We start from the raw sequence: 24,233 nt of genomic DNA on the forward strand, positions 1-24,233 counted from the left end.
TGGGACCAATTAAACATGTTAAAGGGAATCTGTCACCAGGTTTTTGCCACCTAACCTAGGAGGAGCATAATTTAGAAACAGAGACCCTGATTCCAGTGATGTGTCACTTACTGGGCTGCTTTGTGTAATTTTGATTAAATCATTTTTTAACCCCTTCACGACCATGGACGAAAAGATCCGTCATGGTGCCCTGGTACTTAAAGACCAATGACGGATCTTTCCGTCTTGGCGGAATCGCGGCACCGGAGCCCCGGTGACTGCAATCGGTTCACAGAAACCACAGATTCGGGAAGAAGGGGACCTGTACCTGACCTCAGGAGGGGTGGTGCCTCCTCCCCGAACCTATGGAGGCTATGATTGGCTGATGAACGTTGCTCAGTCAATCACAGCCCGTGTAATGTTTCAGCCATTTAAAGTGACTGAAACATTGAAATCCAGCCCTGACCAGTGCAGCTGTAGCACTGGCCATTGGCTGGTGCTGGGTGACCTCACTGGATCGCCCTCCCCCAGCTCCAGCAGCTCTAATTGGAAAGACCGGCCTTGTGACTGATCTCTCCAATCACCATGGACCTGTTGCCAGTGACTGCCCCTGTCAGCTTCACTTGTCAGTCCTGAGCATGCCAGCACAGTGAGTGTATACAGTGCAATGGCAGGGCAACAAGCTCCGGTCCCATGCTGTTATGTGACCGGAGCATGGGACCCGGAAGTGGCCGCGCTGCCATTATACTGTATGAAACCGGCGAAAAGCCTCCCGATCCGCCGCCGCCCTCCTCCATCTGCCACCGCTCCGCTCTCCTCAATCTGCTGCCCGCACCCCCACCTCTCACCCCCGTGATCGGCTGCCCGCCCCCTCCCCCTCGTGATCAGCTGCCAGACCCCTCCCCCTCGTGATCGGCTGCCCGCCCCCTCACCTCCGTGATGTGCTGCCTGCCCCCTCACCTCCGTGATGTGCTGCCTGCCCCCTCACCTCCGTGATGTGCTGCCCAGCCCCTTCCCCTCGTGATCGGCTGCCCAACCCCTCCCCCTCGTGATCGGCTGCCCGCCCCCTCACCTCCGTGATGTGCTGCCCGCCCCCTCACCTCCATGATGTGCTGCCCACCCCCTCACCTCCGTGATGTCCTGCTCGGCCCCTTCCCCTCGTGATCGGCTGCCCGCCCCCTCACCTCTGTGATGTGCTGCCCACCCCCTCACCTCCGTGAAGTGCTGCCCGGCCCCTTCCCCTCGTGATCGGCTGCCCAACCCCTCCCCCTCGTGATCGGCTGCCCGCTCCCTCACCTCCGTGATGTGCTGCCCGCCCCCTCACCTCCGTGATGTGCTGCCTGCCCCCTCACCTCCGTGATGTCCTGCTCGGCCCCTTCCCCTCATGATCGGCTGCCCGACTCCTCCCCCTCGTGGTCGGCCGCCCTCCCCCTCCCCCTCGTGATCGGCTGCCCGCCCCCTCACCCCCGTGATGTGCGCTCCCTCACCTGTCACCCCCGTGATGTGCGCTCCCTCACCTGTCACCCCCGGGATGTGCGCTCCCTCACCTGTCACCCCCGTGATGTGCACTCCCTCACCTGTCACACCCGTGATCTGCTGCCCGCTCTCCACTCACCTGTCTCCCCCATGATCTGCGCTTCCTCTCCCACCTCTCACCCTCCCCAATCTGCTGCCTCCTTCATCTCCTGTGATCCTGCTGCCTAGATCCATCCTGTAAGGTAACTATCCCCAATCTCACCTCCCACTCCCCTTCCCCTCCATCCCCCCTTCCCCCCCATCCTCCGCCACTCCTGCATCCACTGCGCCCTCTCCCATCTGCCGCAAGCCGCCACCGTCTCACATTCACAGATGCTCCCGTTATATGCCGCTGCCCCCCATCTGCCACCCCCCCCATCTGCCGATGTTCTGATGCATCCTGTAAGTATTGTTCGTGGCTCTTTTCTAACTATCCACAATCGCATCTCCCACTCCCTCTCCCCCACCTCCTCCCCCACTCACTTGCCGCCAAGTGCTGACCAGCTACGTGATTGGCTGATCAGGTACGTAATTGTTGCTCGAGTTTTTGCTTTTTTTTTGTGCACCCCAAATAAAAAAAAAAGAGAGAACTTGAACAATTAGGTACCTGATAAGCAATCGTCCTGCAGTCGTACTCTACTTTGGACAGGACTTCTTTTTTCCATCCCACCTAGTCCCCCCCCCTTTTTTCAGAACATACGTGCGTGCGTCCTGGTTTTTTTTTTATGCCATGGGGGGCTAGTTTCCAAAATGGGGTCACATGTGGGGAAGCTCCACTGTTTCGGCACCTCAGGGGGTCTCCAAACACAACATGGAATACGCTAATTATTCCAGACAATTTTGCGTTTGAAAAGTCAAATGACGCTCCTTGCATTCCAAGCTCTGCTGTGCGCCCAAACATTTGATTTTCACCACATATGAGGTATCTGTGTACTCAGGAGAAATTGCACCATACATTTTATGGTGCACTTTTTCCTGATACCCTTGTGAAAAAAAAGCTACCTGGTTGAAGTAACAATTTTGTGGTAAAAAGATTTGTTTTTATTTTCACGGCTCAACTTTATTAACTTTTGTGAAGCCCCCAGAGGTTCAAAGTGCTCAATAAACATCTAGATAAATTCCATGAGGGGTCTAGTTTCCAAAATGGGGTCACATGTAGGGGAGCTCCACTGTTTCTGCACCTCAGGGGCTCTCCAAACGCAACATGGTGTGGCTAACGATTCCAGCTAATTTTCTGTTCAAAAAGTCAAATGACGCTCCTTTCCTTCCGAGTCCATCCGTGCACCCCACACAGTAGTTTTTCGCCACATATGAGGTATCTGCGTGCTCAGAAGAAATTGCCCAACAAATTATGGAGGTTCATTTAATCCTGCTACCCTTGTGATGCAATATTTGAGGCTAATTTTTTCCTTCCACATTGCTTTAGTTACTGTGAAGCACCTGAAGGGTTAATAACCTTATTGAATGTGGTTTTGAGTAGCCTGAGGGGTGCTGTTTTTGGAATGGTGTCACTTTTGGGTGTTTTGTGTCATGTAGACCTTTCGAAATCGCTTCAAATGTGATGTGGTCCCTAGAAAAAAGAGAATTTTGTTACTTACCGTAAATTCTTTTTCTTATAGTTCCGACATGGGAGACCCAGACCATGGATGTATAGCTTCTGCCTCCGGAGGACACACAAAGTACTACACTCAAACGTGTAGCTCCTCCCTCCTAGCATATACACCCCCTGGTAGCCAGTCCTAGCCAGTTTAGTGCAAAAGCTGAAGGAGGACATCCACCCACAAGTAGAGACAGAGCAAAACCCGGAACAACCGGAACCTCTGTCTACAGCAAAAGCCGGTGATAACACACGGAACAAGAAACCTGCCAACAGGCAACAGGGAGGGTGCTGGGTCTCCCATGTCGGAACTATAAGAAAAAGAATTTACGGTAAGTAACAAAATTCTCTTTTTCTTCATCGTTCCTTGTGGGAGACCCAGACCATGGGACGTTCTAAAGCAGTCCATGGGTGGGAATAAACAGAAAAACTGAGAAGTAGGCGAAACCTAACTTCACAAATGGGCGACAGCCGCCTGAAGGATGCGTCTGCCCAAGCTCACATCTTCCGAAGCAAGAGCATGCACTTGGTAGTGCTTCGAAAAGATATGCAGACTAGTCCAAGTGGCAGTCTGACATTATCCAGTGAGTAAAAAAGCACATGTCTGTATTTTTTTTCCCCACGCCTTTAACCGGGTATAATCTACTTTTTTACTGGTCCCCAAATTATCATTCCTAAATAAATGATGGTATGATGTTGGTGATTTTCGACTAAAACAACATTAATTGTTTTCCCATAGAATGATCCGCATTAGCTTGTCGGTCGGGGAAATTAACAATTATGTGGACATTCATCTATTTTCTTCCCTACACTGACACACAGGGAACTATAGCGCCTTGTGTTGGCACAAATCCCCTCCACTAAGCTCATGGTCTATTTAGTTTTTGGTTCTAAGACCATGACACTGTTCTTTAAGGGATAAAATTTGATCCTTTTCCTTTTTTCTTTTTTTTCTTTTTTCATCCTTTTTTATACCATGTACTTTTTTACTCACTGGATAATTAATCCTTTTAGACACGCTTTCCTTCAATAGGTTTCCATTTAGTATACTTTGTAATAAATCCATGGGTTGAACACATCCCGACGATCACTTCCAGGATGGCGCTGGCTGAATTTACGATTACAACCCAGCCGCTTTGATCAATTGACACTTTCCTAAAGACGTTCTAGGCAATGTTGTGATTGTCTAGTTGCACACTTGCATGGTTTCCCTACAATAATTTTGACACTATATATAAAAGAGAGGTACGCATATAGATTTTGCACAAACACATGTTTTTATTTTCTTTTTAATCCATTTTTAATTCATACATCTTAGTCGTCAGGACAGATATAATAATGTTGAATTGATTTACTATAAGAAAGGTTGAATGTAATAGATGATGACACATTTTTTTCTATGTATGGATTCCCGCCGATTTTTTCAGAAGGGGGTGGATCATGACGTCATCAGTAAGGTATATATTGCTGGAAGGAATCCTTGTACAGCAGATTTGTTTTGCTTGCCAGTCTGTCCTGATGAAGGGAGCTGTGACTCCCGAAACGCGTTGACTTGATCTGTGTAATGAATAAAAGCAACATCAATCCATAATCTCCTGGATCGGCTGAGTCAGTGGCGCGGTTTGACATCCCTATCTACTACTCTCTGTTATCTGTGTTGATCAGAGGCAACAGAAAAACATCGGGCGGAGTGTCAGAATCTGCAATGTGAACAAAACCTGATGCTTCCATGACAGTTGGTGAGTTCTGTGCAAAACTCAGTGTGACACAAATAATCGGGTGGTAAAAGCAGGTCCCTTATCATAAATATTTTATAGAAAATATTAACCCCTTTTCGACCGGCCGATTTTGCGCTGTTTTTTTTCCCGCCATTCTTCTTCTGAGAGACGTAGGGGATGTGCGCATGTGTGCGTATTGCATGCAGTTACGCTGCGTTCTGCACCGCAGCGTAACTGCATGCGTCCTGCGTCCCCTGCACAATCTATGGAGATTGTGCAGGAGCCGTGCGCACGTGGCCTATTAGAACGCAGCGATTCGGCTGCTGCCCAAATCGCTGCGTTCTAAGAAGTGACATGTCACTTCTTCTGTGCGGTTTGCATGCTGTCTATAGGGAGAGGCAGCATGCAGAGCACACGTTCTCTGCCGGCACCATGCGCTTCAGAACGGAGCTTTTCAGCTGCACTCTGAAGCGCACCTTTTAGGTGCGGTGCAGAGCGCACATGTGCGCACATAGCCTTAACTTGTTTATTTTTCAGTCAATCTGGTCATATGAGGGCTCGTTTTTTGAGGAATGAGCTGTACTTTTAAATGAAACCATGGTTTGTACCACATAGTGTACTGGAAAACAGCAAAAAAAAGTGTGATTTCACTATTGTTTTTGAAATATTTTATTCACTGTGTTCACTATATGGTAAAATTGCGCAGATGTGTCATTTTGATTGCCTGTTATTGCATTTTACGCAAAAGTTGTGGCAATCAAAAAAACATAATTTTGGAGTGTGTTTTTTTTTTGCCGCTACGTCGTTTACCGATCAGATTAATTGATTTTATATTTTGATAGATCGGTCATTTCTGAACGCGGCGATATTAATTGTTTTTATTTTTTTAACCCTTTACTTTTCAATGGGGCGAAAGTGGAGTGATTTGAACTTTTATTTTTTTTTATTTTTCAAAAAAATGTTTTTATTTTACTAGTCCCTTTAGGGGGCTATAGGGATCAGCTGTGTGATCGCGCATTCATTTATCCCAATCAGAGCAGCACCACTCAGACCGGGAGGAATGATCATCTCTTGTAACAGCCAGTACTCAGCTGTTTCTTACAGGACCTGAGTCATGTGAGCTACAGGAGTCATCACATGACTCTGTGCTACCATGTCCATGACAACCATTTAAGGGGTTAAAAAAAGGCACGGGCAGAAAGCAATTCCACTCGTGCCTGGCAGGCACACATGTCAGCTGTATAAATCAGCTGACATGTGCACTGATCGCTGCAGGCTGCTGCAAACAGCCTACGGGGATTAACACTATGGCCGCTAGAACGTAAAATTACTGCACGCGGTTGTTAAGGGGTTAAAAAGGGACTGTCCAAGTAAAAAAACAACAACACATCAAGAAAGCATATGGCATATGCAAAAAAAACCCAAATGCAACAAAACAAAAAAAAAACAACCTGTTACTCTTTTGGTATTTCTTTGGCGTTCTGCTCATCCCACAGGGAGGACGCAATAATGAGAAGAACGTGAGTGTCTGGACCTCTCACCTGAGTGGTCACCGGCTCATTAGTACAGGACAATGAAGGATTTATGAGATTAATCTCAGGCTTTATATCTGTGTTTGTTGCCATTTTGTATTGTTTTATAACCTGAACAGCCTCTTTAACCAAATAGGAAGAAAACTTTGTCTTTACCTTTCCTCAGGGGAATCCGGCTCCTGTTTTACAATAGGAAACAGCGGCTCGCTCTGCACCCCTTGCTCTTGCTTAAGCTTGAACAGCTTTTGACGTAAAACATCCTGGTGACGCTCTCGAAGCCTACGGGAAAAATGAAATGTATCACACTATAATAAATCACAAAAAGACTGGAGCACGGAGAAATGGAGAGAGCGCACGAGAAGCGCTGGAGAGGGATGGAAACCATACAAGCCAGAGATGAAGGTCAGAGCCAGGAGGAGCCGCACAGCCCCGGTGGAGGTCATGCCGGAACATGGATTGTGGAATTATTTTGAATTTGCTGTAGGAATCTGGTTCTAAAAGCCGTAGCGAACATGAGAGACCTTTTTTTATGTGTAAGGGCCCCTGAAGACAACCGTGTTTTCGGTCTGAGTGCTACTCAAAAAAAAAATGAACAAGAAACAAAAAATCAGCTCACCCAGGTCTTGCAGACTCCAATAGAGAACAGGTGCTCGGAGATGGCCGGCCCGGCCAAAAATTCCAGGAAAACAGAGAAGATCCAGCACTCATGTGTAATATGTATAAAACTTGACTTTTATTTATATTCCATTAAAAATCCGGTGTCAATCACATCCAGAATATAAAATCCCCATGAAACGCGTACCATCACCACATCTCATCTTTCATGTGGATTTTATATTCTGGATGTGATTGACACCAGATTTTTAATGGAATATAAATAAAAGTCAAGTTTTATACATATTGAACACGAGTGCTGGATCTTCTCTGTTTTCCTCAAAAAAATAATGGTATCACACTTGAGAAAAATGAATGGAGAGAATACTATTGTGTGAACCCAGCATGAACACACACAAAAAAAAGATTACAGTGATCTAAAAATGGCAGCTTCAACTCAACACAATGTGGCATATAGCATGGGGTGTCTAAACTAGAAAAGAAATCTAGGTAAGGACTCTAAATTGGACCCTCTGTGACATGCAGGAATGAAAAAGGGGCAAAGGAGGAACAACAAAAGGGACGGAAGGCAGCATTTAGTGTCGGAGAGGTGATATTGTGCTGGTGTAAGTGCTTGTACTAACATTGGTGGTGTCCAATAGTGACGGTCGACGTCCATCATCAGAATGAGGTCATCATGCCGCGACCTCATCACACTGCTGCTGTAGCCAGCTCCGCAGTGCAGAGGCAGCAAGGATGCAGCCAGAAACAGTAAGCAACCCATGGGGGAGCCGATGATCATCCTGTTGTGGGAGGTGGGGGGTTAGAGTTCTTCTGAGGGCACCTTATGGGATGCAGTATACAGAGGAGCAGTGAGTGTGGGGGATGTTACGGAGAGAGGCACGGTGTGTGGGGGGGGATTATTACAGAGAAGACGTGTGGGGAGAATATTATGGATAGAGGCAGTGTGGGGGGGATATTACAGAGCGGGGCAGTGTATGGGGAACATTACGGAGCAAGGCAGTGTGTGTGTGTGAGGGGATAAATATTACGGACTGGAGGTGTGTGTGGGGAATATTACAGGGATGAGTTGTGTGAGGGAGGAATATTACAGAGTGGGGCAATGTGTGGGGGGAATATTACGAAAAGGGGAGCATTACGGAGAGGGATAGTCTGTGCGTGTGTGCGTGTAGGAACATTACGAACAGGGACAGTGTGTGTATATTTTTATTTATGGGGCAGTGTAATGTTACTTTTATTTTTAAGAGCACCTTGTCAAACAGTGCTGCTGGATGCAAAGATTTCTGGAGAGATGAGCTGTGGGCGTGAAATCTGGCGTCAGTAATTTGCAAAAGAGTCGAAGACAAAGAAGGGAATTTTGTTTACTTACCGTAAATTCCTTTTCTTCTAGCTCTAATTGGGAGACCCAGACAATTGGGTGTATAGGCTATGCCTCCGGAGGCAGCACAAAGTATTACACTCAAAAGTGTTAAGCCCCTCCCCTTCTGCCTATACACCCCCCATGCTCCCACGGGCTCCTCAGTTTTGGTGCAAAAGCAAGAAGGAGGAAAAAGAATTATAAACTGGTTTAAAGTAACTTCGATCCGAAGGAATATCGGAGAACTGAAGCCATTCAACATGAACGACATGTGTACACAAAAAAACAGGGGCGGGTGCTGGGTCTCCCAATTAGAGCTAGAAGAAAAGGAATTTACGGTAAGTAAACAAAATTCCCTTCTTCTTTGTCGCTCTATTGGGAGACCCAGACAATTGGGATGTCCAAAAGCAATCCCTGGGTGGGTAAAATAATACCTCGTAAGAGAGCCGTAAAACGGCCTCTTCCTACAGGTGCGAAATCGCCGCCTGAAGGACTCGTCTACCTAGGCTGGCATCCGCCGAAGCATAGGTATGCAACTGATAATGTTTCGTGAAAGTGTGCAGGCTCGACCAGGTAGCCGCCTGACACACCTGCTGAGCCGTATCCTGGTGTCTCAAAGCCCAGGACGCACCCACGGCTCTGGTAGAATGGGCCTTCAGCCCTGAGGGAACCGGAAGCCCAGCCGAACGGTGGACTTCGAGAATTGGCTCCTTGATCCACCGAGCCAAGGTTGATTTGGAAGCCTGTGACCCTTTACGCTCCTGAAGAATCGAGTCGGGGGACGAGAGGTAAACTCTATCTCGTAACCGTGAGACAGAATAACTCTCACCCAGCGGTCTTTTATTTGTGGCAGCCCGGTGTCGCAAAAGCGGGAGAGCCTGCCACCGACCGAGGATGCTACTAGCGGAGGCCGAAAGTCATGAGGAAGCCGCTTTGTTAGCGGCGCCCCCGGTGGTCTGTTTAGGACGTGACTTAGACCGCCATGCATCAGAGCTCCTTTGTCTTTCTGAGACCTTGTGGACGAGGAGAATTGGGACCTGCCCGCGCCCCGAGAGGAGCGAAACCTCGACTGCCCTCTCCTCTGTTGGGATATGTTTGGTTGGGACTGGGGTAAGGATGTATCCTTTCCCTTGGATTGTTTGATGACTTCATCCAGACGCTCGCCAAACAACCTGTCGCCACAAATTGGCAAACTGGTTAAGCGCTTTTTTGGAAGCAGAATCTGCCTTCCATTCCCGTAGCCATAAGGCCCTGCGGAGTACCACCGAATTGGCGGCCGCAACCGCCGTACAGCTCGCAGAGTCCAGGACAGCACTAATAGCGTTGCCGAGGTTTGGGAGGTAATGGATGCCACTTGTGGCGCGGCCGTGCATGTGGCCGCTTGACCTGCTGAGATAGCTTGTAGCGCCCATACGGCTGCGAATGCTGGGACAAAAGAAGCTCCGATAGCTTCATAGATGGATTTCAACCAGAGCTCCATCTGCCCGTCAGTGGCATCTTTGAGCGAGGCTCCATCTTCCACTGCAAGTAATGATCTAGCCGCCAGTCTGTGAGATTGGAGGGTCCACTCTGAGACACTGAGTCCAACCTTTAACCACGTCAGGTGGAAAAGGACAACGTGTATCCTTAAGGCGCTAAGAAAAAACGCTTATCTGGACAAGCATGGTGATTCTGGACTGCCTCTCTGGAATCAGAATGGTCTAGAAACATACTCGGTGTACGCTTGGGGAACCTGAAGCGGAATTACTCCTGCTGATAATCTGACTCCTCCGCCGGAGGAGCTGAGGGAGAAATATCCAGCATTTGATTGATGGACGCAATAAGATCGTTCACTATGGCGTCCCCGTCTGGAGTATTACGATTGAGAGCGCCCTCAGGATCAGAATCCTGATCAGCTGTCTCCGCATCATCAACCGGAGATTCCCCCGCTGAGACCCTGAACAACATGATGTCGAGGGAAATTCTAAGCGAGCCCGCTTAGTCGGTCTGGGGCTGGGGTCTAAGTCAGAACCCTCAGCCTGGAATGTATCCCGGGAGGACATTGTTGGTCCAATTGAGGGGGGCCAGGGAACAATGATTCAACAGAGTCCCTTTGCTGAGATACCGGCCTCGACTGCAAGGCTTCTAGTATCTCAGCCATAGTCTCAGAGAGTTTTGCAAACTCCATCCCCGTCACTAAGGACCGTGTCAACAGGTGTCTCCCCCTGGGCCCCTCTTAGCAGATGCTCTGGCTGAAGAAGAGAGTCACAGGGGCCACACATTGCACACAATGAGGGTCAATGGGACCTGCCGGCAGCTGGGTCGTACAAGCGGCGCAGGCAGCATAATAATCCTGTTTTTTGGCACCCCTGTCTTTGTGGGCGCCATGCTATTGTTTTCCCTGATTAACACAAAAGGGTAAATAGCCATAATGAACTGTGCTCATACAGTGTAAAGTATATAGTGATAACACAGAATGTATCAATACACTACAGCACCATGGGGCTAACCACCACAGGTGCTGCTTACCAGCCGCTTAAAGCGGTTGTGAGGCCACCAGAGACCGTGTCTGGGTTTCCCAGGGTTTGTCCCTCTCTGCAGCGTCGGAGGAGCTGACAGGAAATGGCTGCGGCGTCCTGACGAGAGGAGGGAGCCGTGGGCGTCTCACACAGTGCACAGTGAGGGGAGTGGAGTATGCAAAGCATGCTCCAGCCCTCATGCTGCTCGTTTGTCCCTCTCTTCCGTGCAGCGTCCCGCCCTTCCCCTGCCTGTCAGGGCTGAGGGCGGGAAAAAGGAAGCTAGGCCGCAAGAAAGCCGGGGACTCGAGTATAAGCGTCGCCGCCGTAAAAGCGCGGCCGACGCCGAAGTCCCCGGCGAACTACAAGTCCCAGCCGCGCCGCAGTTTCACATGGCAGCGGCGGTTAGCGCGGTAGCCCCTACATATAAACACACTCAGCGACGCTGAGTGTGTAATGGCACATATAGACCCGGTCAGCGCCGCGGTCCCCGGTGCACTAGCACACCCAGCAAAGCTGAGGTGTTGCCGTGCGCGGTCCCTACAGGGATACAGAGTACCTTCAAGATGCAGGGCCATGTCCCTGAACGGAACCCGGCTCCTATCCAGCAGTCTCCACAGGAGTTGTGGATGAAGCACGGTCTCAGTGCCTGGAGACCGATAGGATCCCACTTCACCCAGAGCCCTGAGGGGGATGGGGAAGGAAAACAGCATGTGGGCTCCAGCCTCCGTACCCGCAATGGATACCTCAACCTTAACAACACCGCCGACAAGAGTGGGGTGAGAAGGGAGCATGCTGGGGGCCCTATATGGGCCCACTTTTCTTCCATCCGACCTGGTCAGCAGCTGCTGCTGACCAATCTGTGGAGCTGTGCTGTGCATGTCTGCCTCCTTCGCACAAAGCATAAAAACTGAGGAGCCCGTGGGAGCACGGGGGGTGTATAGGCAGAAGGGGAGGGGCTTAACACTTTTGAGTGTAATACTTTGTGCTGCCTCCGGAGGCATAGCCTATACACCCAATTATCTGGGTCTCCCAATAGAGCGACAAAGAAACAGATGGAAATTGACTTTAGAGATGTCGTCACCTATAAGGCACCTGAATGTTAAAGGGAACCTGTCACCAGATTTGGGGCCTATAAGCTGTGGCCACCACCAGTGAGCCCTTATATACATCATTCTAACATACTGTATATAAGAGCCCAGGCTGCTATGTAGAACATAAGAAACACTTTATAATACTCACCTAGGGGTTGCTCCAGTGCAGATTGGTCGGCGCCTCCTCTTTCAGCCATCTTGGTCTTCCTTCTTCTGAAGCCTGGGTGCATGACACATCCTACGTCATCCACACAGGCCTGCATTGAGGTCCTGCGCAGGTGCACTAGAATACTTTGATCTACCATGCTCAGGGCACATCAAAGTGCACCTGTAGAGAGGAGAAAAACCACTCACCTGAATGTCTTCCAGCAAGTCCTCGAGATCAGAGACTGTGAGTTTGGTCAGGAAAGTATACGGCTCGTGCATCTCCACAGCCAGATTATTGTCTTCAGCACTGATGTACTTGGCCAGCAGATCTATGGGTTTTGCGCGCGCGGCCCTAATGCGGATTTTGGATCTGTGTTTGACAGAGAAATAAACGAGATCCAGTAACTCTGGCTATTTACTGACAAATTGCTCAGATCAGGTTAATTCACCGTCTCATTATCCCGGCCGGTACCCACCGCAGTTTTGCCCGATGAAGATGAAAGTTGTCTTCTTGTTCCTCCCAGGTCTTGAAGTGTTCGGCCTCCTTTTCTCGCTGCAGCATCTCCAGTTCCTGCTCTCGCATGGCTTTTTCTCTCTCCCTTTCTAACCTCAGCTGCTTAATCTGCATAAAAGAAATATTTTTTAGTGCGAATCAGTCCAAGAATCAGACACAGAGGATTTCCTGACTGTAGGGAAACTCGGGGTAACAAATGAAAATCAAAAAGGGAAACAGTCGGCAAGATTTTCACCCCAAAATACTTATAGCTCCTTCATAGACAAGACCACAAATACCTTTCCATGGCCGGTCTGTTCCTCCGTCACTGAGAAATCAGTGCTTGAATTGATCTGTGAGGCTAAAGAGCTCTTGGTAGATCTGAAGCCTCCATCACTCTAGCACTATTCCCAGATCAGTGCCGTTATTTGCTACCTGACTGACGGCCTTTATACTGTGTGACTTCAGGCAAAGCAGGAGGTGGCAGCACTGGGCGGGGAACAGAGCTGGAGTGACGGAGGCTTCCGATCTGCAGCCTCATTTGCATATATATTCTTAATGCTAAAACAGACATCCCTTTGGGGGGAGGAGCTGGTCTTGGCTTTTCCTGCTGGCCATCTTCTCTCCTCACTATGTGCAATGACTGTGCGCTCTCTTTCTGGCTCGTCACAGCCGGCGAGGAATCAGCTGATCGCTCTCAAAAGCCGGCCGGCGGGAAATCAGCTGATCGCTTTCAAAAGCCGGCGGCCGGCTATTGAGAGCGATCAGCTGATCTCCCATAATCTCGTGCCCAAGGTAATAGGTAACGTGGATGATATGGCCAGCGCTAGCGCATAACGGTGGAAGCAGAGGGAAAAGCACAGGCACGAGATTATGGGCGGGTGCTTGGATGACGCTGGTGATGACATTCACAGCGCCGCCCATAATCTCGTGCCTGCGCAATTACATCACCGGCGCTCGAGATTTGAACAGCGCTCAGTCCCGCGATAGTGCCACTAGGCATGCGCGAGACTTCAAGAGCACTGCGGAACATGAGGGCGGCGGCCTCATCTATGTAAATCAATACAGGGGGACGGCGAACAGCGGCAGGAGGGGGAATAACGGAATACAGCCCGCCCCCGTGCTCAGCAAAGCTCATTAGCATACCAAAAGGTAAGATTTTATAAAGTGTTTATTTAGGTCTGAAAGGGGGGCCAGTAGCAAGATGAACCTTTCTAGAATGCAGCCCCGGAGCTGCAGAAGGGGATTCTGTTAGTTTCATAGCGAAAATTCTGGTGACATAATATAATATAACAATCTACATTTTTTGTGACAAATTGTGTTATTCTATTTTTGTACTATTATTCCCACATGGATGTATATATTTTTCCTTATTTACAATCCATTTTTGTATATATCAATTATTTATTCAATAAGGGTATTGTCTTTACAGCGTAGGAAAAATGTTGATGTGGGGAGGTAATTATACTTGTATGGAATTTACGCACTAGTCACTTTTTTCATTGTATTCTGGATACTATTATGTGCTATTTTGTTTGTTATGCTGCTATGTCCTCATTCTTTGCTGTATACATCTCAAGTACTATTTTTTTTAGTACGTTTTCGATTTAATAAAAATTCAATATTTTAATATTTCGGAATTTCTTGCTCCTTCTTTGAAAAATTATATATGATATTTTTTTCAAATTATTGCCACATTTATGTTTTGACTCCTAAACATAAAAACAATTTAAAATAAATAAATACATTTGTTTTTCATCACTTTATTCTGAAAACTGTAGAATTTGTTTTATTTTTCCACTGACAGATGATTGGGGGCTAGTTTTTTTTTCGGACAAGATGTTTTTAGCAATACCATTTTTATTTACATTTTACTTTTTGATCGCGTTTTATTCCATGATGTGATGAAAAAAACACTTTTTTGCCACTTTTTTTTTTAAAAAAAGTATTGATTGAAGGGATTAACTTGTGACAGTTTTAGAGATCGGGTTATTCTGGAAGCGGCAATTACAAATCATATATATATTTGCTATTGCCGCTTCCAGAATAACCCGATCTCTAAAGCTGTTACACAGTTTTTACTTAGCCCCAGGATGGGACAGCAACTTGTCCTCTTATGATTGGTAATAATACCCTGCAATGCTTTTGCACTGCAGGGTATTAAATCATTGAATCACCCAGAGGAAGGAGTGCCAATGATCTCAATCGTGGCCCTGGGCCATTATTCGGCCCGTGCTTGCGGTAGAAACAATTGACACAACACAATCACATTGTGAAGGTCGGAAAAGAGAGCGCTCCCTCCATCTTGTAAATAGATTGATACCGCTGTTATTGACAGCAGCATTAGCCTGAGATCAGTGACAAAACCGATCCTGGGCGTTATTGCAGGGTGTCCGCTACTTTTCTTAGCTGGCACCAGCGGATTTTGCCGGCTCTGCTGCGGCAACTAATGAGAGGGCACAATCACCACAACATATCTGTATCATGGTTTATGGAGACGCACTCCCCGCAGCATAATACACGTATGCCGCATGTTATAAAAGGATTAACAGACACTTAGGGTTAAGTCAGTATTAGTTTCGGCCCACCGCTTTAACCTCACCTTTTGCAGCTCTAGGCGATTATCTTCCTGGATCAGTTTGTTTCTATCTTTCAAATCTTTTTCATTCAGATGTCCAATTCCCTTCTTCTCCAGCGCCTGTGAAAATACAAGAACACGGATGAGATCAGACGACATATTGTTATACCAAACACACATTAATAATGGAGTCATCTAACCTTGCTCCAGATGAAAGTGCCCAGTAGGTTATTATCTCCAAATGGGTTGTCAGTATTGGTGTACCCCATGTACTCCTCGCCCCAGCCCATCTTCTCTCGCTTCTTGCGCTCTTTGGCTTCCTTCTTGGCCAGCCGTCTGGCTCTCTTCTCCTCTGGAGCCTCCATTGCTTTCATCGTCTCTCTTTTTTCCTTCTTCTCTTTTAGTTTTCGTTGTTCTTGCAGGGTCAGGCCGGAGTCTGAGGAATCGCTGGGTCTCTGTGATCTCGCTGGAGATGACGGGGAGACAGGAGACCTGGACCTGTATCTGGATCTTGATTTCCGGTGAGGTTTTCGTGCCGTACTGCTCTCATCCTTGGAGAAAGATTTGTGTCTCTTCTCTTTCCTTTTGCTTGTTTTTCTCGCTTTCCTTTCTCCAGAAATAGACATTAAAATACAGAAAAGAACCAGATGAACGAACATTTCATCCTGCGCCACTGTAAAACAAGCAGTTTAACCCCTTCACCCCCAGCCTGTTTTCACCTTCCTGATCCGGCCAATTTTTTACAATTCTCCCCAGTGTCACTGTATGAGGTGATAACGCTGGAGCTTCAACGGATTCTGGAGATTCTTCTTTCGTGATATAGTGTACTTCATTGTTTTGCGCTCGCTTTACCTGGCTCAACACAATTGCCCTGGTGCTGTGGCAAGCGGGGTCATATAAGGGGGTTAATGACGGATCACAGCTGCCACTAGGCCCTAGATTAGTAAAGAGGCGTCTAGGAGAGCCCCTTACCCACTGCTAATCTTGTAAGGGAAAAAAATAAAAACACAAAACACAAAAAAAATCCTTTATTTGAATTAAAATACACACGCAATTTTCACTCCTTTATTGACAGCGAAAACAACCTTGAAAATTGGACATAATCCACTTGAAGTCCCATGACGATACTCAGCTCTGCTACATCCAGAGTCAGGAGAGAGACAAAAGGTGTCTGCTCTCTGCAGGCTTCGGGAAACACTTGCCGTGATGTCACTCAGTTCAGCGGAGATCACACCCGGGCTCCCCCGCTGCACTCAGTGAGGCATGTGTCACATTTGCGAGTGACTCACACAAGAATAGAGTCACATCACTCAGCACGGCCTGCCGCTCTCCGGACAGGAGCGTGCAGCTGCATAGAAATACAGTACATGCAGGCCGTGCTGAGTGATGTGACTCGATACTGGCACTGGCCTGAAAGTAAGAATATATTGCAGGCCTCTAGTGAACTGCTTGACGTCACCTGCTCGCAGCCGGATCCCCCGTTAGCTGGTGAAATCCCTCAGTTCAGCGGAGGTCACACCCGGGCTCCCCCTACTGCTGTCAGTGTTTCCCAGAGCCTGTGGAGAGTGGACGTTGTTTCCCCGCTTTCAAGCTCCGGATGTAGCAGTGCCAGGATCATCGAGCGACTTTGTATGGATTACGTTGGATCTTCAAGGGTAATTTGGGGGTTAATAAAGAGTGAAATAGCGTGTGTCTATTTTATTTCAAATAAAGGATTTTTTCGGTGTTTGTGGTTTATTTTCACTTACAGGTTAGTAATGGGGGGGGAAGTGTCTCATAGACACCTCGCACTAGTAATCTAGGGCTTAGTGGCAGCTGTTATTAACTCTTTATATTACCTGATTGCCACTGCAACAGGGCAAATTCAGATAAGCCTAGAATTGTCGCAGCTAATGGATGCGACAATTATGGGTAGCTGCGGGTTAGTAATTTTAGGCTTTGGGGGCACCAATATATATATATCCATGGTGCTTTCCCTTCCTGATAATACCAGCCCCCACCTCTATACTTTACTGTGGCTGGATATAAAAAATGGGGGTACTCTACATCTTTTTTTGCCCTCTATTTTGATATTGAGCCACCGCAAAGCTCACAGGTGGGGGCTGCAGCCTGCCGCTGTTGCTTTACCTGCACTGACGATCAAAATATGGCGGGAGCCTACGCCATTTTTTTTTTTTACTATTTATTTTTTTATTTTTACAGCAAATTGACTGCAACTAATCACAGACGTGGATACAGGGCGGGGGGTGTCTGCAACCAATCACAGACTCTGGTATGGAGGGTGGGTGGGAGAAGCAGTGAATATTCATGAACTTTAATTAGCAGACCTGGAAGAGAGTCTGACTGCAGCGTGATCTTCCAGGAACCACGGTATTAAAACTATCCTGCTCTAACTACTATTTTACTTCCACCACAGCCCCTTAGCGCTTACAACTGCCATTTTATAGCCCCGAACGTCTTGTCCCCATTCATTTCTATAGGGTTCATTTTTTGGTGTCAAGTTCACTCGCCGATTCAGATTTTTTTCCCCCCGTGCTGGTTCGGCGTTGAGAGCTTGTGACTTGAGCCGAAAAAGCCTGAAAGTGCTGGAGGGCGAGTGTAAGGAACTCGCATGTAAAGCATTACTCCAGCGATGAAAAATAATCTACTGCAGTGATGTTTTAATGATAAGAAAACAATGAAAGGGTTTGTCCATTACTTGGTACAACCCCTTCCCACTCCCCATGTTTTCCCCATTAATGTAAAGCTTATACCCACCTCCGCTGCCGGTATAATTCCAGCTGTGCTGTCTCTCGCGTTCCCGCGGCTCATGTGAGGTTATGTCCCGCCAGCCGCGTGCCCAATCAGCGCCAGCTTCACTGTCCCCACCTTCAGACATGCAACTAATCAGAAGGAAGTGAGCGTCTGAAGGGGGGGGGGCAGGAAGGCCGTCGCTGATTGGGTACAGGGATCACCTGACATATTAACCTCTCATGAGCCCGGGGAGAGTGAACGTCGGCACTGCTGGACCGACCCTGGCACTGGAGAAGAGTATAGGCATTATTATTTTAATAGGGAGAAACATTGGTAATGAGTAGGGGTTTGTCAAAGTAGTGGACAACCCCTTTAAATCTGTGCAAAATTGCTAGCAATGACTTGGTGCTGGGCGTTCCCATTTTGCAATGAAAGTATTTGTATATCAGTATGTATGTCATAATTAAAAGTGGGGTTTATGCTGACAATACCTTCCGTATTTTTCGGACTATAAGACGCACCGGACCATAAGACGCACCCTGGTTTTAGAGGAGGAAAATAGGAAAATTAAAGTTTTAAGCAAAAAATGTGGTCATGACACACTGTTATGGGGCGAGGATCTGCTGCTGACACTATTATGGGGGTAATGTCCCCAAATTCTCTACTAAGGTACCCCAGCCTGGTAATGATCCTCCCGCCTTGTATATACACTATATGTCCCTCATCCTGCTATATACCGTCATCCTGCCATATGGCCGCATTCTGCTATATACTGGCATATGGCCCCATCCTGCTATATATATCCCCATCCTGCTATATACCCCCATTCTGCTCATATACCCCCATCCTGCTCATAATATACCCCCATCCTGCTCATAATATACCCCCATCCTGCTCATAATATACCCCCATCCTGCTCATACACCCCCATCCTGGTATACGGCCCGCATCCTGTGGCACATAAAAAAAAATAAACGTACATACTCACCTTACCTCACTCCCTGCAGCATCACTCCTCCTCCCGTCTATGTCAGCGCCGCTGAGTGGAGCCGTCCCCGTTCCCCTGCAGCATCGCAATCTCCTCCTGTCTGTGCCGGCGGCGGCTGCGTGTGGACACGTGCGCACAGCGATGACGTCATCATTGTGCGCACCGCTAGTCTCCACACAGCCGCCGTCGGCAGACAGGAGGAGATTGCGATGCTGCAGGGGAACGGTGACAGGCGAATACACTGATTTACTGCACCCCGTGCTGCTGATGATGATGCGCGGGGGGCAGTGAATACAGCCGCACATGATCACTTCAGGCTGTAGTTGCCAGGGGTGATCATGCGGGTCGGCTGTTTATCCCCCGCCCATCATCCCGCCCACCTGTCAGCGCCGACTGCAGCGCTGAAAGATGATGGGCAGGATGATGGGCGTGCATATTAAATGAGTGGGTCCACGTGGTCACGGCAGGCGCTGCTACAGCGTGCTCGTGCCGCAGATGACCCGCTCCACCACAGCACCCTCATTCCCCGCATCCCTACATTCAGACAATAAGACGCACCCCCCACTTTCCCCAACATTTGGGGGGGAAAAAGTGCGTCTTATAGTCCGAAAAATACGGTAGATGGTTCATCAAATATTGAAGACAGACCTCAAAGTCCTGTAGTTGGAGCCCAATTAGTCTGCTGTGCTCACTAATATATACCACCAGGAGCTCATACATTCTGCTGTCCTCACTGATATATACCACCAGGAGCTCATACATTCTGCTGTCCTCACTGATATATACCACCAGGAGCCCATACATTCTGCTGTCCTCACTGATATATACCACCAGGAGCTCATACATTCTGCTGTCCTCACTGATATATACCACCAGGAGCCCATACATTCTGCTGTCCTCACTGATATATACCATATACCACCAGGAGCCCATACATTCTACTGTCCTCACTGATATATAACACCAGGAGCCCATACATTCTGCTGTACTCACTGATATATACCATATACCACCAGGAGCCCATACATACTACTGTCCTCACTGTGTATATACCACCAGGAGCCCATACATTCTACTGTCCTCACTGATATATACCACCAGGAGCCCATACATTCTGCTGTCCTCACTGATATATACCACCAGGAGCCCATACATTCTACTGTCCTCACTAATATATACCACCAGGAGCCCATACATTCTGCTGTCCTCACTGATATATACCACCAGGAGCCCGTACATTCTGCTGTCCTCACTGATATATACCAGCAGGAGCCCATACATTCTGCTGTCCTCACAGATATATACCACCAGGAGCCCATACATTCTGCTGTCCTCACTGTGTATATACCACCAGGAGCCCATACATTCTACTGTCCTCACTGATATATACCATATACCACCAGGAGCCATACATTCTGCTGTCCTCACTGATATATACCACCAGGAGCCCATACATTCTACTGTCCTCACTGATATATACCACCAGGAGCCCATACATTCTGCTGTCCTCACTGATATATACCACCAGGAGCCCATACATTCTGCTGTCCTCACTGATATATACCACCAGGAGCCCATACATTCTGCTGTTCTCACTGATATATACCACCAGGAGCCCATACATTCTGCTGTATTCACTGATATATACCACCATGAGCCCATACATTCTACTGTCCTCACTGATATATACCACCAGGAGCCCATACATTCTGCTGTACTCACTGATATATACCACCAGGAGCCCATACATTCTGCTGTCCTCACTGATATATACCATATACCACCAGGAGCCCATACATTCTACTGTCCTTACTGATATATACCACCAAGAGCCCATACATTCTGCTGTCCTTACTGATATATACCACCAGGAGCCCATACATTCTGCTGTACTCACTGATATTATATACCATATACCACCAGGAGCCCATACATTCTGCTGTCCTCACTGATATATACCACCAGGAGCCCATACATTCTACTGTCCTCACTGTGTATATACCACCAGGAGCCCATACATTCTGCTGTCCTCACTGATATATACCACCAGGAGCCCATACATTCTGCTGTCCTCACTGATATATACCACCAGGAGCCCATACATTCTGCTCTCCTCACTGATATATACCACCAGGAGCCCATACATTCTGCTGTCCTCACTGATATATACCACCAGGAGCCCATACATTCTGCTGTCCTTACTGATATATACCACCAGGAGCCCATACATTCTGCTGTCCTCACTGATATATACCACCAGGAGCCCATACATTCGTCTGTCCTCACTGATATATACCACCAGGAGCCCATACATTCTGCTGTCCTCACTGATATATACCACCAGGAGCCCATACATTCTGCTGTCCTCACTAATATATACCACCAGGAGCCCATACATTCTGCTGTCCTCACTGATATATACCACCAGGAGCCCATACATTCTACTGTCCTTACTGATATATACCACCAGGAGCCCATACATTCTGCTGTCCTCACTGATATATACCACCAGGAGCCCATACATTCTGCTGTCCTCACTGATATATACCACCCGGAGCCCATACATTCTGCTGTCCTCACTGATATATACCACCAGGAGCCCATACATTCTGCTGTCCTCACTGATATATACCACCAGGAGCCCATACATTCTACTGTTCTCACTGATATATACCACCCGGAGCCCATACATTCTGCTGTCCTCACTGATATATACCACCAGGAGCCCATACATTCTGCTGTCCTCACTGATATATACCACCAGGAGCCCATACATTCTACTGTTCTCACTGATATATACCACCAGGAGCCCATACATTCTGCTGTCCTCACTGATATATACCACCAGGAGCCCATACATTCTGCTGTCCTCACTGATATATACCACCAGGAGCCCATACATTCTGCTGCCCTCACAGATATATACCACCAGGAGCCCATACATTCTGCTGCCCTCACAGATATATACCACCAGGAACCCATACATTCTACTGTCCTCACTGATATATACCACCAGGAGCCCATACATTCTGCTGCCCTCACAGATATATACCACCAGGAGCCCATACATTCTGCTGTCCACACTGATATATACCACCAGGAGCCCATACATTCTGCTGTCCACACTGATATATACCACCAGGAGCCCATACATTCTACTGTCCTCACTGATATATACCACCAGGAGCCCATACATTCTGCTCTCCTCACTGATATATACCACCAGGAGCCCATACATTCTGCTCTCCTCACTGATATATACCACCAGGAACCCATACATTCTACTGTCCTCACTGATATATACCACCAGGAGCCCATACATTCTGCTGTCCTCACTGATATATACCACCCGGAGCCCATACATTCTGCTGTCCACACAGATATATACCACCAGGAGCCCATACATTCTGCTGTCCTCACTGATATATACCACCAGGAGCCCATACATTCTGCTCTCCTCACTGATATATACCACCAGGAGCCCATACATTCTGCTGTCCTCACTGATATATACCACCAGGAGCCCATACATTCTGCTGCCCTCACAGATATATACCACCAGGAGCCCATACATTCTGCTGTCCTCACTGATATATACCACCAGGAGCCCATACATTCTGCTGTCCTCACTGATATATACCACCAGGAGCCCATACATTTTGCTGCCCTCACTGATATATACCACCAGGAGCCCATACATTCTGCTGTCCACACTGATATATACCACCAGGAGCCCATACATTCTACTGTCCTGATATATACCACCAGGAGCCCATACATTCTGCTGTCCTCACTGATATATACCACCAGGAGCCCATACATTCTGCTGCCCTCACAGATATATACCACCAGGAGCCCATACATTCTGCTGCCCTCACAGATATATACCACCAGGAGCCCATACATTCTGCTGCCCTCACAGATATATACCACCAGGAGCCCATACATTCTGCTCTCCTCACTGATATATACCACCAGGAGCCCATACATTCTGCTCTCCTCACTGATATATACCACCAGGAACCCATACATTCTACTGTCCTCACTGATATATACCACCAGGAGCCCATACATTCTGCTGTCCTGATATATACCACCAGAAGCCCATACATTCTGCTCTCCTCACTGATATATACCACCAGGAGCCCATACATTCTGCTCTCCTCACTGATATATACCACCAGGAGCCCATACATTCTGCTGTCCACACTGATATATACCACCAGGAACCCATACATTCTACTGTCCTCACTGATATATACCACCAGGAGCCCATACATTCTGCTGTCCTCACTGATATATACCACCCGGAGCCCATACATTCTGCTGTCCACACAGATATATACCACCAGGAGCCCATACATTCTGCTGTCCTCACTGATATATACCACCAGGAGCCCATACATTCTGCTCTCCTCACTGATATATACCACCAGGAGCCCATACATTCTGCTGTCCTCACTGATATATACCACCAGGAGCCCATACATTCTGCTGCCCTCACAGATATATACCACCAGGAGCCCATACATTCTGCTGTCCTCACTGATATATACCACCAGGAGCCCATACATTCTACTGTCCTCACTGATATATACCACCAGGAGCCCATACATTCTGCTGCCCTCACTGATATATACCACCAGGAGCCCATACATTCTGCTGTCCACACTGATATATACCACCAGGAGCCCATACATTCTGCTGTCCACACTGATATATACCACCAGGAGCCCATACATTCTACTGTCCTGATATATACCACCAGGAGCCCATACATTCCAGCCTCCTCAGTAGTGAACCACATAGAATGTACGGGCTTCTGTCCGGACCTAGCAGGAGCCCATACATTCTAGGCTTAACCACTTGAGAAAAGAGAAGAGTCTGTGTCAGGAAGGGGTTAACTGCATCCGGGGAGCGACTAATACAGAGGGATAGACGTTTGCACAGCAGGGGAGGGATCGCCAGGCACTCACCTTCCGGGGGCGGAGTCCATTTCGGGTTTTCACTTCTGCAGAGTCCCGGCCGCAGTCTATTCCCTGCTGTGATCAACAGAGGGCGTGGTCTGATGACGCGCGGCCAACTGAGCGGCGCTGAGTGACGCTGCAGCACCACGTGACCGGCAGGGAGTGACGCGCGGCACCACGTGACCGGCAAGGAGTGACGCGCGGCACCACGTGACCACCACTACACCACGTGATATCAGTACTCTATATATTCCTACGCGCGTAGTGACAGCCGCCATTCTTCTCAGGGCACTGGTTAGGGAGCTGGGTGGACGGGAGGGAGGGAGGTGCGGGAATTAGTGCGGCCTAGTTAAGGCGCTGAAGTAATAGTAAAAGGGGAGAAAAAGTCACAGATTTCTACAGTGTACAGACGCAGCACTAATACT

At 48.1% G+C, this 24,233-nt stretch overlaps 1 protein-coding gene across 1 annotated transcript; it reads right to left on the reverse strand.

The window, feature by feature from the left end:
* Nucleotides 1-4,347: 4,347 nt before the first annotated feature.
* Nucleotides 4,348-23,904, reverse strand: LOC142290699 (splicing factor Cactin-like). Its single transcript, XM_075334688.1, has 7 exons — nucleotides 23,818-23,904; nucleotides 15,321-15,726; nucleotides 15,145-15,240; nucleotides 12,526-12,671; nucleotides 12,257-12,419; nucleotides 6,498-6,620; nucleotides 4,348-4,648 (listed from the first exon to the last, which is right to left on the reverse strand). The coding sequence occupies exons 1-6, from the start codon at nucleotides 23,835-23,837 to the stop codon at nucleotides 6,570-6,572; spliced, it is 882 nt and encodes a 293-aa protein (XP_075190803.1). The 5' UTR covers nucleotides 23,838-23,904; the 3' UTR covers nucleotides 4,348-4,648; nucleotides 6,498-6,569.
* Nucleotides 23,905-24,233: the final 329 nt, after the last annotated feature.

Source organism: Anomaloglossus baeobatrachus, chromosome 2, assembly GCF_048569485.1.
Source record: "Anomaloglossus baeobatrachus isolate aAnoBae1 chromosome 2, aAnoBae1.hap1, whole genome shotgun sequence".
Classification (NCBI taxonomy): Eukaryota; Metazoa; Chordata; class Amphibia; order Anura; family Aromobatidae; genus Anomaloglossus; species Anomaloglossus baeobatrachus.

What these genes read in the sequence shown, in the direction of transcription:
- LOC142290699 (XM_075334688.1), bottom strand. Translation starts at nt 23,837, where the DNA reads ATGGACTCCGCCCCCGGAAG. An exon ending in GCACTTTCATCTGGAGCAAG is followed by an intron (nt 15,241 to 15,320) that starts GTTAGATGACTC and finishes GTATTTTCACAG; the next exon opens with GCGCTGGAGAAGAAGGGAAT. An exon ending in ACTTGCTGGAAGACATTCAG is followed by an intron (nt 6,621 to 12,256) that starts GTGAGTGGTTTT and finishes TTTTTCCCGTAG; the next exon opens with GCTTCGAGAGCGTCACCAGG.